This window comes from Ursus arctos, unplaced genomic scaffold, assembly GCF_023065955.2.
Source record: "Ursus arctos isolate Adak ecotype North America unplaced genomic scaffold, UrsArc2.0 scaffold_7, whole genome shotgun sequence".
In the NCBI taxonomy this organism is placed as follows: Eukaryota; Metazoa; Chordata; class Mammalia; order Carnivora; family Ursidae; genus Ursus; species Ursus arctos.
The window spans coordinates 32,982,135-32,995,960 of record NW_026623089.1 but is presented as its reverse complement, the minus strand read 5'-3'; the positions used below and the strand labels follow the sequence as shown (position 1 = coordinate 32,995,960).

Below are 13,826 nucleotides of genomic sequence, written 5' to 3'. Positions count from 1 at the left end.
TTCACCCTTTTATGGGAACGTCTCTACTGATAGTTGTATATTGGATGGGAAAAGAGTCAGACAAGTCCATTACCTTCCTAAAGAAGAGCTAGTTTCTTGTAACCTTTCTTTAGTTTTTAATCACCCCAGTAGTTTTATCCCTCCCAGAGTCTGTGGGTTGGCTCACATATCCTATGAGTAAATACAAATGCTTCCTTCAATTGCAAGCAAAACCAATACACCCCTTACTTATAAAGTGAGTTAAAACAAGAAGAAAGAATAATATAAAAACTGAAGGAAGGTAGTAAGTAAAGTATTTAGCTTTCTGAAACAATTCAAATGGGGATAGGAAGTTGGTTTTAAATGGCTTAAAGGAGATTAGGGTTTTAAAGTTGGATAAGGAGTTTGGTGCTTTGGTTTAGGCACGGCATTGCTTTTAAAAGATTACTTCCATATTTGACAACAATTCTAACTGGAGATTATAAAGCAAATAGTCAATTTTAAAACACTACGGAATACAAGAGGGCTTCTTTTTGTTGTTGTTTGTTTATACAAAATGATTGCCTAGAGTTAACAGGCTGAGTCCTGAGCCCTCATTTCATAATACTGCTGAGGATCTATCACCAGGGAGAACCCAGCAGAGGTTGTTTAATGCACTTAATTGAGATTATCTGAGCTTTTGGTTTAAATTACTTTGGGAAAAGTCTAGGTACAAACGGCTTCTCTGAAAGGTAAACATACTTAACCTCTAAGAAAAAAGGTTCAATTTAAGTTCTTTGAAATTCTTCAAACAGGTAGTAGCACCAACCCTTATTAATTAAATTGGAGTATGAACTGAATAACGTGTAAAGATTAAATCTCTATACATCAGGTACGGGTGTTAATATAATTCTATTAATAGTGTTTTCATTATTTTATAGTTGTTTGAGAATTCAATCAGGTATTGTGTTAGAAAAGCAACCCCTGACAATTTTAGTAATTTCAAAAGTAAAAAGATACTATGTACTGTTTTGGCTATAAAGTGTAGTTAATGATAAAATTTTAAAAATGAATTCCTTATTCTTTTCCTTCTATAAGAAGGTCATAGTAAAGTGGATCAAGAATGGCATATACTGTATGTATTAGCTATGGGTAAATAGTCAAAAGTTGGTTTAACATTTTTGCCCTATCTTCCTCAGCTCCTTGACCTGTTTATGGTTTGGGATTGGTCTACTTATCTAGCTGATTATGGACAGCCAGCTTCTAAGTACCTTCGGGTGAATCCAAACACCGCTCTTATTCTTTTGGAGAAGTGAGTATATTCTGAAGACTTTTTTGTATAACATTTTAGCATTTTGTGATTTAGTGATGATTGAACAACTAGAGATTTTCAACAAAAGAGAAATGTCTAAATGGAGCTTAAAAGCTCAGTCCATTCTAATGACCAAAACATAAGCCTCTTTCTTTCCTGGTGTTGGTGTAGTTTTATGAGATTGCAGTTTCTGTTGATGTGAACAAAATTTTAGTGCATCTTGTCTAATTAAAAAAAAATAGAAGTTTAGGTGTTACTTTTCCCTCTCATTATGGGGCAGATTTTCTTTTCACTTAATTATATTTCATTTTAGGTATCACTATTAATATTTTCAATTTTTGAATTAAAAATGTATATTATTTTCCTACATTTCAAAATATCTGTGATATATTTGATTTCAGAGGACAAAAGGAACTGTTTAAAATAAATGTAAATTTATTTTACCATGCCATGAAACACTACTGAGGACCCCCCCAAAAAAAATGCTGCTTTAAATTTTCTAATGTTATTTTTCTTTCACCTTGTCTTGCTATGAATGTGATTTGCAGAGTGCATAGAGGGTATGTATTTTACCGTACATTGTGGACCAATACTAGAAAATAGTATGATATTAGCAAATTTAACATACTTTAGTTTTACATACTAATGCAAAAACTCCACTTCGTATAGAATGTAAAATAAAGCTGCTAATTTTTTGTGTAGTTGCTCTGTATTTTTCTTAGTACCTATTTTTTTAAGTATATTTTTCAAGCATAAGGATTAGCGAGAGGTAATTCAGAGCATGCCAAGATATTTTACTTGTGACAGCATAGCTTTTAATTTCCTTTTACCAAGCCTCTTCATTCACATATATTTTTAGGATGAAGGATACTAGCAAAAAGAACAATATATTTGCTCAGTTCAGGAAGAATGATCGAGACAAACAGAAGTTGATAGAGACAGTCGTGAAACAGCTGAGAAGTTTGGTGAATGGTATGTCCCAGCACACATAGACTTGGACTGCACTCAGTGACACCAAATCTGTGATGCAACATTGATCTCTAACAAGCATCATGATACAGTAATTTGTTTGCAGAATTTAAAAATGCAGTAGAAAAAAGACACTGATGAGAGATTAAACAAGAAACAAAAATATCATTTGTATGGATTTTTAAATAATTGGATACTATTTTATATATGGAAAGTGTGACAATTTTTTTTCACTTTTACGGAAAAAAAAAGGCAAAACGTAATATATAAATCATGTCAGAAATTGTATATGAAACTGATTGTAAATACATTCGAAAAACCTTATATGCCTCTGCATACAAGTATTTTTTTCTATTCAGACATGAATGACTTTTCTGGTTTTTTCATCAGTATCTGGTTTTGAAATGTAATCACGTCTGATATGGGAGTATTTCACTGTCATTTTGTAACTGTTAACTTTTATTTTCATCTGAATATGATTTAAGTAGACTAAATTTCCCAATTCTGCAGACTCTGTGAGGGAAATATGCAAATCTTTAAAGGTCCCTGAAATCAACCTTGATTTAACTCAGTAAGAATGTGAATTATTTGTTCTGCTTGGGTGTTTTAATTTAATCGTTCTGAATATGAAGAAAAGGTGTTTGGCTTTCCTAAAGATGCAATGTTGTTTCTGTTTAGCAGGGTTAATATTTCTAACTGTATTGTTTGTAGCTGACCCCATTCTAGGATTTACTTGGTTTGGTTTGGTTCAAGTTAAAAGAGGACAGGAATGAAGCGGGATAAACCACTTCAGGTGCTGCTTGTGCTAAGTACATTCGTTCCTACACACAGAAGTTACCACAGGGGTCAGGTTACTTTCTTCAAATAGCAGGTCTCAGTACCTCTCCTCAGTATGGAAACAAGCCAAACCAAATGAACTCTGGAAAATCTAACATGAATGTACATTTTCTTCTGTGTAAATTACTGGGTCCAAATGGTAGTATCAACCTGATCCCAACTTTCTTTTCATTGTATTTATGCTGAATATTCCTTTTGCATTTTCAGGATTTATGCCTGTAAGAAACTTACACTTGACTTTGTAAAATAAGTGTAAAGAACTATGTACATTTCTTGATTTTGTGATGAAATATTAAAAAGGTTGAGCGAGTTGTTGAAAATGCATCGCTGTTGCATCTCTTCAGAGCTTCCTGATTGAAAACAACTGCTTCCTTCAGAAGAACTGTTACTCCCTAGTTATCGGAATGAGGAGTGTCACCAAAACAAAGATAATAAGCATTTATTCTCTTGACCATCTCAGTCCTAAAGTACTTCACGTTTTAAAAAACACTACATGGAAAATATGGTAATGCTTCAGGCACAATAAAATCTGGAAGTTAGAAGAGGAGCGGTGAACAGCTAGCTCTTTTTTGAAGACTGGAATGTGGCTGCCCCTCGCGCGCCTTACGCACCCCTGCAGAGCATTCGGGATGTCCCCCTGGCTTTGGTTGAGGCGTCCCCGGATCCGGAGAGACGCAGCCTTTGTACTGCTTGGAGTAGAGCACCGTGGGTTCGTAGCTATGATGGTGTGCGATTCACTTTCTTCTCTAATACATATAACACTCCTGCCACTCCCCGCCAACCCTCGGGTTGCATTGTAGGGGACAGGGACGCCAAGAGCCCAGGGGACCAGACACAAAAAACCGGACTAGCAACCAGGTAGACCGACCGGGGTGGGGTGGAGTGGCCTTCAGAGTGGGAAGGGAACGGTGAATTCAGCACTAGAGACCGGAAAGGCGCCCCGAGATACCAGCTTCTGCTGGGATTAGGGTGTCTCAGTGAAGCTTTGGGCAACAATACTACCGTCTTTTGCGGGGGTCCTGAAGTGGTAGATCAGAAACCGGGGTTGGTGTGGGGAGGTCGGGGAATCTCGACCCCGGGTCTTGCTTGTAGGTGCTTGCAATGCAAGGCAGGCAACGAAGACCTCAATTTCCCTGAAACAAAGCAAAGGGGACAGACCCCAGCCCTTCAGCCCTGGAGTGCCGACAGGGGAAGGACACCTACAGCCTCGAGGGCGGGGATGCCAGAGAGCCCGCGTCAGCCCGGGGCGCGGGGTTCGCCCACCCGCGGAGCGGCGGCGTACAGCCGGGAACTTCTGGCGGGAAGCTGCAGGCCCCGCCCGAGGATCTGCGCGGGGCGCGGCCCCCAGCCCAGCCGGAGCGCCGCGGCGGCTGCCACTCCCTACTCCTAGCCCCCGGGTGAGCGTGCCGCTGCCCACCGCCTCCAATCATTACTCTGCTCCGAGCGCTTTAAATATGCATGGTCGCGTCACGTCGTGTGAATCGGGATCGGTCCCTAGGGAGGGAGCCAACATCTATATAAATGTGCCCTGGGTGGGCCGAGGAGGGAGGGAGGTGGGGCGGGGGTCTGCAGCCCCGGTGATCGCAGCCTACGTTGGCAACACCGGTGAGTTGCTCCTCTGTTTGCTCTCCTTTGCTGCTTCTATCGAAGGAGTGCTGACCCGGGGAGGAGGTGGGAGGGACCGGCGGATGCCGGGCGGGAGCAGTCCCGAGGCAGCCGGCACCCCAGCGAGGGACTGGCATTGGGGCCCAGAAGCCGTCGGACTAGAGGAAGGCACGTTCCCTCAGGGCGTGTGGTCACTGCCGCCTTCTACTACCAGTCTGCTTCTAGAGCGAAGTCCTTTTCCGAGATTGTAAATCTCGGTTTGTGCCCGCAAGTCCCAGGCCCTTTCTGGACGGAGCAGGTGAGCACTGCGCGCTCCCAGCCCCTCAGCTCTCGCGCCCCGGGCGCTGCGAGCCGCCAGATCCCCGCAGACTCGCCATGCTCCCCTGGGGGCTGAGCTGCCTGTCAGTGCTGGGAGCAGCGGGCACCGCTCTCCTGGGCGCCGGCCTGCTGCTCAGCCTGGCCCAGCATCTCTGGACGCTCCGCTGGACGCTGAGCCGGGACCGGGCGTCCGCCCTGCCCCTGCCCAAGGGCTCCATGGGCTGGCCCTTCTTCGGCGAAACGCTGCACTGGTTAGTTCAGGTGAGTAGGTCGCACCCCGCCGTGCTCGCACCCCAACACGGCCCCTTCTTCCCTCCCACTGGACCCTCCTCGCTCACGGTGTTCCCAGGGTGCCTAGTCGGCCACATCCTGTCGCTCAGGGGCCCAGAGAGCATACACAGCCCTCGTCTTTGCTCAGCGGCTCCCTTGAAGGGGTCGTATGTTGCCGGAGTTTCTCCCCAGCGCAACTTAAACACGGCCCGACACACGCCAGGGTGAACAGAGGGGTTCGGAGAAGCATTCGCCCAATACCCTGCAAGCACAGAAGCAGGAATCAGGGGCACTTCTCAGCCGTGAGGCTTGGGGCTCTCACGTCCCCATTCTGAGCCTCAGCCTCCTCGTCTCACCAATGGGAACAGGAGCAACTACATTTCCCTAGGATAGTCGCGAGGCACATCTGAGCCTCGGTTTTGTACAGCCACGCGCCGGCCTGGAGCAGGGAGTTGTTAGCAAGGGGCGGTTGGGAGGCCCTGGGCCAGACCCCCAGCCGAGGTCCAGCGGCCCCAGCCTCGCTCCGCCTCGCTCGCAGGGCTCCCGCTTCCACAGCTCCCGCCGGGAGCGCTACGGGACAGTCTTCAAGACGCACCTGCTGGGCCGGCCGGTGATCCGCGTGAGCGGCGCCGAGAACGTGCGCACAATCCTGCTGGGCGAGCACCGCCTGGTGCGCAGCCAGTGGCCGCAGAGCGCGCACATCCTGCTGGGCTCGCACTCACTGCTTGGCGCAGTTGGTGAGCCGCACCGGCAGCGGCGCAAGGTGAGCTGAAACCGAAGAAGGGGCCATTGGGACGTCAGACATGCGGTCCAGGCTGGGGCTAGGTTTTAGGGGCACACTTGGAAGCTGGCAGAGACCCCTGGCTAACCAGTGATCGCTTTGGGCCAGTCCCTTACATTTTTCCGCTTTGATTTATAAAGCCAGAAATGGGACTTTAGGGACATTTCACCTCCGATCTTCTATGTGTGATTCTGATACCAGACTGGCGAAAAATCAGACTAGGAGAGGGACCGGGGACGACTTCCTGGAGGAAGTGGCATATGGAGGCTGGCTGGCTGGCTGGGAGGGACTGTATACATCAGAGATCTAGAGGGAATGGCGAGAGCAAAAGCCGGCACATTTAGGTCCGGGCAGCTTTGAAGAGGAGAAAGGGACCGAAATTGGCCTTCTGGCTCCTCTGGAATTGCTGAGCAGAGGAAGCCGGACGGACCGCGGCCGGTGCTGACCCCGCGGGCTCCCCACAGGTCCTGGCACGTGTGTTTAGCCGTGGGGCTCTGCAGCGCTTCGTGCCCCGCCTGCAAGGGGCGCTGCGGCGCGAGGTGCGCTCCTGGTGCGCGGCCCGAGGGCCAGTTGCTGTCTACCAGGCTGCCAAGGCACTCACCTTTCGCATGGCTGCGCGCATCCTCCTGGGGCTACGGCTGGACGAGGTCGAGTGCGCGGAGCTGGCCCGGACCTTCGAGCAGTTCGTAGAGAACCTCTTCTCGCTGCCCCTGGACGTTCCCTTCAGCGGCCTGCGCAAGGTACTGCCGCTCTGGCCTCAGACCTTCCTCTTGGGGATCCCCAGCGTGGGCGGGTCTTCCAGGCGAAGACGAGGCTCCCTCGGCGCGCCCCACGCGTCACCTCCGAGGGGGTACCGAGGCATGGTCCAGGGTGGGGAGGTGGCATGGTGGGGCGGTGGGCGTCGGGGCTGACCTGTCTTTATTCGCTGTGTGACCCGGGGTGGGGGTGGGGGCGCAGATCTCTGGGCCGCGCCTTCCGGGATGCGCTCCAGACCCACCAGTAGCTGGCTTCCCGACTTTGGGTCTCGGTGGCGGCCGCCCAACCAATCAGCCCAGCTCCAACCCCAGAGCGGTGCCCCTTGGCCTGGCCTCCGGCGCCTCTTTGGAAGCCCGGGTGGCTGCGGAACCGATGGGAGCACAGGCGCCGCAGACATTCCCCCGGCCTAGCCTGGGTTGGAGAGGAGTGGGTGCCGGCTCCTCGCCCGGCTCCGCGTCGGTGGCTCCGGGCCCACTAGTTCCGGATCAGAGAACCGCTGCTTCTTCAGACTTCAGAGCAATGGGCCGGGCAACTAGGAGGCTGCATTTGACTTTTCTTTTTCCGTGAGCTGGGGCTTCTCACTGTACCGATGCCTTGGTTTTCCTCACCTGAATAAAAATACTAGTTATGTATGAAGGTGCATGCCTGAGGCTGATCGCCTTGAATACATTTTCTGAGTTAATCCTCTCAGCCTGCAAAGTGTTCTTCTTTTATTGGTGAAGAACCTGAAGCTCAGAGAGGTTAAGTGACTTACCCAAGATCACACAGCTCATAGGGGCAGAGGCAGGATTCGAGCCTGATCTCCTATGGTCTCAAAACCCAAGTGCTCAGATGCTTTGGCTATGCTTGCTCGCTGAACTTCTACCCTCTTGCCTACCAGCTTACAGAGGCTAATGCTTAGAACATCTGGTAGTGGTCTCTAAGCCAGAGCTTTTCTGGATGCATCAAAGTGTGCTTTCCTCTCTCCACTGGTGCCCACTGCCCCTGCCTGAGTCTAGTGCAGGGAAAGGGCAATGGGCTGATTCCACCTGACTAGGCTCTGTGCCAGGCCTAGGCACTGAGAGCTGTATGACTGGGCAATTGCTTGACCCCTCTGAGCCTCAGGTTCCTCTTCTGAGGATGACAGTAACTGCTTGCCTTGCTTCCAAGGTGGAACGTGATAATCAAGAGAGACTTATGTGTAAAGATAGTGGATAAGTTCTTGAGCATTCAGTGAGCCCCTACTATGTGCCACACATGGAGCTAAGTTGAGAAGCTTGACACCTGGATCTCAGAGCCAGGACAGTCCCAGGAAGATCTGGGGCACAGGTATACAGTCTTGGCCCCCTCGGCCTTCCTGCCCCATCTGCCTTCTCTCCCCATGCATCAGGGCATCCGGGCACGAGATCAGCTGCATCGGCACCTGGAGGATGCTATTGCAGAGAAGCTTCGTGAAGACAAGGCTGCAGAGCCAGGTGACGCCCTCGACATGATTATCCGCAGCACGAGGGAGCTCGGCCAGGAGCTCTCAGTGCAGGAGCTGAAGGTAGGTATGGGAAAGTTCAACTTCTCCTTTTACGTTCCTAGCAGGTCTCCAAACACACCCTGCATCCTGCCCCCAGCAGGGTTCTGTTTGGCCCCACTTGAAGCCACAGGCACTCCTGGGGCGGTGGGAGGGGGGGCGGGGGGAGGAGATGTGGGTTCCAGTCATAGCTCAGCCCTACACACCAGCTCTGTGGCCTTGGGCCAGTCACCATCCCTCTCTGTAAGAGTGTGGAAGGCATGAATCCCAGGCCCTTGCTTACAGGTTCTGGTCACAAACAGCGCTACTTTCCCCACCCCCTTCTTGTCACTCCATGCCTTTGCCTCTGCTGTCCCCCCTGTCTATGAGGCCCTCTCTGCTCCTTTTCCCTACAAACCCTAAGGGCTCTGGGTCAAGCTCCACATCCTCCTTGAAGTTCCCTCTTCTTCCCCAAATTGACACTCTCCTTCCATGAGGCACTTTGTCACCTGGCACCTTTAACCTCTATTTTGCCACTTCGAGGTCTCCCCTGAGAATTAGAGCTCCTCCCCATTTATATGTAGAGCACAGGCAGTGGAGGAAAAGAGAATGGCTTTGGAATGGCTCCCAGGACCTGCTGGAGAACCCGAAAAGGAATGGAGAGCCTGGGGGTGCATGGGAAGGTTAGAAATGGAAACACCTCAACCCTTCCAAAAGGAACTCCCAGTCATTCTCTGGACCTTAATGTCCCACTTTCCAAGAGCCATGAATGGTAGGGCTCAGCCTTAGTTTCTTCTTTTCATTATGGGGCTAATAATCTTTACCCTGACTTCTGGGTGGTTATACGATCTGGAAGAATCCAGGGGGTTAGAAGTAGATAGATGAACAGTGGGCTCATGAGTCCTGGGAGAGCCCCTGGATGGGAACAGTTCTCTGCTGTGAAGGGGAGTGCTTGACAGGGCTGGGGAGGGGATGACAACGCTCTCCAGGTCAGGAATCTTCAGTTCTGGTCTGCACCTCCGGGGCAGGCCAGGCAGATGAGGCCTAGTCCTGAAGGACCTTTCGGCTCCCATGTTGTCCAGCACAGGCAGTTGTACTTGGACCGGGTTTCATTCCAGAGACATTATGATGTATCTCTTTGGTGTCAGGTTCTTTGCTGGGACTGAGGAGATAGATAGCTCTGAGCAAAACACAGCCCCTGTCCTTGTGCCGGAGGGGAGGGGTACACATTCATCCTATGATCACACAAATCAATGTATAAACACAAACTGTGGGTGGCACCAGGAGCTGGGAGGGCAGAGCGAGGCAGTGAGGGTGAGGGCTAGGGCTTGGAGGATGAAGCCACCAGGGCCCTCCTCTGTCCTTGGTCAGTGCAGACTGGGAAGAGGTCATCACCCACTGGACCACTCCACTAAGTGGGAGGAGGAAGCCGTGATGCCGCCTTTGCGTGGAGGCTGGCGCCGCTGCTGCGGGTGCCTTCCTCGTCCCACCCCCATTCCGGTTCGCGGTCAGGACGCCCCGCAGGGGTTGCCGGCAGCATCACCAAGTGGTTAACAGCACTGGACTACACCGCCCCTGTAAAAACAAGGGCAGTAATTGTGCCTCGCAGAGTTGGGATGAGAATCGAAGGAGTTAATACACTTCAAGCACAAAGAACAGCACACTGAGTAAGCTCCCAGCCTTGTCTCTGGAAGCCCTTCCAAAGATCCTGGTTTCGGTCGTTGCTGTCTGGGCCTTTCTCTAGCGGCCGACTTGGGATTCGATCGACTCCGGGCTCGCGCTCGGAGCCGCCACTCTGGCTTTCGCGCCACGGTAAATCTGGGCCCTTGGCTTCCCAGCCCTGGGGCGGCGAGGCCTTGCGGCCAGGGCCCGCGGCCACAGACTCAGCGCCGCCCCGGCTGTCTTGCAGGAGACGGCTGTGGAGCTCCTCTTCGCCGCCTTCCTCACCACGGCCAGCGCCAGCACGTCCCTCGTCCTGCTGCTCCTGCAGCACCCGGCGGCCGTCGCCAAGATCCGGCAGGAGCTGGCGGCGCAGGGACTGGGGCGCGCGTGCGGCTGCGCGGCGGGGGCCGCGGGGGGCGGCGCGGGGCCCCGGCCCGACTGCGGCTGCGAGCCCGACCTCAGCCTGGCGGCGCTGGGCCGTCTGCGCTACATCGACTGCGTGGTCAAGGAGGTGCTGCGCCTCCTGCCGCCGGTGTCCGGGGGCTACCGCACGGCGCTGCGCACCTTCGAGCTCGACGTAAGTGCGCGCGCCCGCCCCGCCCCCCGCCCCCGGCCACCTGGCGTGGGGCAGGGCGGGCGGGGCCGGGGGATTAGGACCGCGAGGCCACCTCTTCCCTTCCGAGCCTTCGCTTTCCGCCCAGGAAACGGGCCGAGCTCGGTCCCATTCCCCCGGATCCACGGTTGAGGGGCGCGAAGCCCGGCGCCTGGCGAACCAACAAGGCTAGGAAGAGGCTTTCGGCAGCGGTGAGGGCCAGCCAATTCAGTTAGAACTGAGTTTTATTTATCCGATTGAGAGAGCACGAGCGGAGTGAGGGGCAGAGGGAGAAGCAGACTCCCTGCTGAGCAGGGAACCCGAGGCGGGGCTCGGTCCCGGGGGCTCCGGGATCATGACCTGAGCGGGAGGCAGCCGCTTAACCGACTGAGCCACCCAAGCACCCTAGAGCTGTTTTAGAATAAAAACATACTTTTCTCCACGCAACACCCCCTCCTTAGCCAGTGTGAGTGGGGAACAAGGAGAGCCCCCCACTGTGTCCCGTACCCCACTCGCCTACTCCCTCACGAGCTCATTGTTACCCCAGCCTGGCTCCATCTCTGTAAGACCTTGGCCAATTCCCTCTTCACTCTGGGTCTCAGTTTACCCTCTAGCAGGAAGTGGCCTTGGTCCCTTCCAGCTCTGACACGTCAGTCAGGTGGTGCGCCAGGGCTGTGAGACACAGTGGCAGCATCAGACAGTGGAGCCCTCGTTTGCCAAACTGAGGGTGTTTGCCTGAGTGGCTGTCACTGCAGGCAGAGATTGGGCACCTCCTTCCCTGAGCCTTACTTTAAACACTGAACGAACCTCCGTGGTGCGTTGCATACCAGGGGTCCAGTGCACCATAGCGACTGGCATTCTGCCCTGGAGGAGTTCATGGTGGAGAGAAAGGAGGCCAGGACCAATAGCTTCATCCCAAACTGGTGTGAGGAAGACAGTGCTCCTCAATGCTGAATAACCCAAAACATTTTAGGGGCTGCCATTTGACATGGAGCAGTGAAGGGTCAGGATGGGGACAGCACACCAGCAGAGAGGAGACCATCCAGACAAAGGTGGGTGGATTAGTGAGGTGTTTAGAAGTGTCTTGGATGCTGCCTCTTGGAATTCATACTTCATTCTACATTCTAAGGGAAACAGAGGAAGGGGAGCACAGGTCCACCAGGGGGAGTAGAGGGGAGCCATCCTCCAGTTTACAGTAGGAACACTGAGGTCTAGAGAGGTGAGAGAGAGCGAGCGAGCGTGCATGCTCCTTGTTCAGGCTAGGGAAGCAGGATGGGGGGGGGGGGTTGGAAGACACATCCAAAAGTAGAATAGTTGAAAAACCTGGAGGTGGGTAGAGGAAACATGAAAGTTGCCTTCCAACATTTTAAGGATGCCTGGGTTTAATTGCTATGTGCATCTTCTTGAAGTGTGGCTACCAGACCTAAATATTGTGCAGGTAATGGATTGGGGGTGGTACTGTTAGAGAGTCAGTTTTCAGTTCACTGCAAAGAAGAGCTTTATTCTTGGGCTGACCGTAGAGCAATGAGGGTCCCTGTCCTTTGTGTTGCTCCCACCCAGGCAGAGGGTAGGTGCAAAACTAGAACTTAGGTCTCTTGACCTAATGTCAGAAGGAAAAAAAGACAAAAACAAAACACTGAAACATAAGCACCAATAGATCACATTTAGTGATCCTTAATACATATGCCAGACCGTTATTAACAAAACGGGCGTTTTTGTTCTTATTTTATCAGTTAAGAAACAGGGTCAGAGAGCTTGAGTATCCAGCGTTAGGTCACACAGCTCACCGGAGAAGGAGCTGAAATTGGAACGCAGAGCGTTCTCCTAGCTTGCGGCTTAGACGTGCGTTACTGCAGGCCCCCGGGGCGGAGGGTGGGTTCAGGACCCGATTCCAAGCGCCTCGTAGTCAGGCGGGTCTCCTCACTTCCCCACAGGGCTACCAGATCCCCAAGGGCTGGAGCGTGATGTATAGCATCCGGGACACGCACGAGACGGCCGCGGTGTACCGCAGCCCGCCTGAGGGCTTCGACCCCGAGCGCTTCGGCGCGGCGGGCGAGGATGCGCGGGGCGCCTCCCGCCGCTTCCATTACGTCCCCTTCGGCGGCGGAGCGCGCAGCTGTCTCGGCCAGGAGCTGGCACAGGCGGTGCTCCAGCTGCTGGCGGTGGAGCTGGTGCGCACGGCGCGCTGGGAACTGGCCACGCCTGCCTTCCCCGCCATGCAGACCGTGCCCGTCGTGCACCCGGCGGACGGGCTGCGGCTCTTTTTCCACCCGCTCGCGCCTTCGGCAGCGCGAGATGGGCTACGCCTCTGAGCCTCTGCGCTTCGGGACTTGGCCCGGGGCAGCGACGCGCTGTCAGCGCCGCCCATCTGCGGTTTCTCAGTGCCGGGTCGGGCGCTCGCTCCCTCGTTCAACAAACGGTCACCAAATGCAGCTCTGTGCCAGACTTCGAGGGAGGAGGAGCGCGAGCCGGAGCCACGGCGCCCCGGAGAAGGGCTCAGGCCGGCGGCAAGGTGCCCCCTGCGCTCTGCGCCCTGAGGAAGGAAAGGTCGTGAGCCTAGCCTAAGCCTTTCCCAGGATCTCCAAGCAGGGATGAAGGGAACAGATCTTCACTAGGAGATGCGGGGCCTCGCCTTCCGGCGCCACGCCCGGGGGGTTGCCTGGATCTTGGGGCGGCGGGGCGGATTGCTAGGGCAGGATTGGACGGTGCCAGAGACCCAGCAAATGCGGCTGGACCTGCGACCCTTGGGAGGAAGCGCATCTCCGGCCTGGCTTTGGGCCATAGTAAGACACACCGAGAAGGCGCCCAGCGGAAGGCCCTCAGGCAGCTGACCTCGGCTTGGTGCGCCGAGGCCACTCTACCGGTCTCAGTCTCGGCGGAAACTCAGAACTGTGGGCGCTTCCAGGGCTCTAAATGGCTCAACATCATTGTTCTGCTGGCGACTTCTTAAAAGAAAAATTCCTACTTCAAGAACGGGCTTAATCTTCCCATATATACAGGGGGGGAATAGGCACATAGAGGTGTCTCTAAGGTTGGATTATTTTTATGGGAGGTTGAGACATAATCAGAGAGGTTTGAGATATTTCTACCCCAAACAGGAAGGCCAGCCAAGAGGTTTCCTGGCAGCAGTTGAGTGAGGAGGCTAGGGCTTAGCTGAGCAGCTGCTCCCTGGTGGGAAGGTGTGGGGTAGGGGTTGGAAGATACCCACGAAAGACCCCCCTCCCCCCCCCCCCAAGAGTAGCCAGAGCTTTCCTCCTGAGCATAGCCCAAGAGCTGGGCTAAGGAT

At 53.0% G+C, this 13,826-nt stretch overlaps 2 protein-coding genes across 5 annotated transcripts in view; both read left to right on the top strand.

Annotated features, from left to right (window-relative positions):
• EXOC6 (exocyst complex component 6) overlaps window positions 1–3,396 on the top strand; it is a 344,161-nt gene extending 340,765 nt beyond the window's left edge. For all 4 annotated transcript variants that reach the window (XM_048218941.2, XM_026481664.4, XM_026481663.4 and 1 more), the window contains 2 exons: window positions 1,158–1,270; window positions 2,130–3,396. In XM_048218941.2, the coding sequence (XP_048074898.1) occupies window positions 1,158–1,270; window positions 2,130–2,262 (246 nt within the window). In that variant the 3' untranslated portion in view covers window positions 2,263–3,396. The remainder of the gene's footprint in view (window positions 1–1,157; window positions 1,271–2,129) is intronic.
• Window positions 3,397–4,721: 1,325 nt separating this feature from the next.
• Window positions 4,722–12,852, top strand: LOC113243078 (cytochrome P450 26C1). The gene is made up of 6 exons (XM_026481504.3): window positions 4,722–5,260; window positions 5,808–6,032; window positions 6,515–6,790; window positions 8,176–8,331; window positions 10,196–10,525; window positions 12,475–12,852. The coding sequence occupies exons 1-6, from the start codon at window positions 5,057–5,059 to the stop codon at window positions 12,850–12,852; spliced, it is 1,569 nt and encodes a 522-aa protein (XP_026337289.1). The 5' UTR covers window positions 4,722–5,056.
• Window positions 12,853–13,826: the final 974 nt, after the last annotated feature.

Bases quoted from the DNA above. Each gene is read 5' to 3' on its own strand.
- LOC113243078 (XM_026481504.3), top strand. From the start codon at position 5,057: ATGCTCCCCTGGGGGCTGAGCTGCCTGTCAGTGCTGGGAGCAGCGGGC. The intron at 5,261-5,807 runs GTGAGTAGGTCG...CCTCGCTCGCAG, and splicing joins CGCTGCACTGGTTAGTTCAG to GGCTCCCGCTTCCACAGCTC. The intron at 8,332-10,195 runs GTAGGTATGGGA...GCTGTCTTGCAG, and splicing joins TCTCAGTGCAGGAGCTGAAG to GAGACGGCTGTGGAGCTCCT.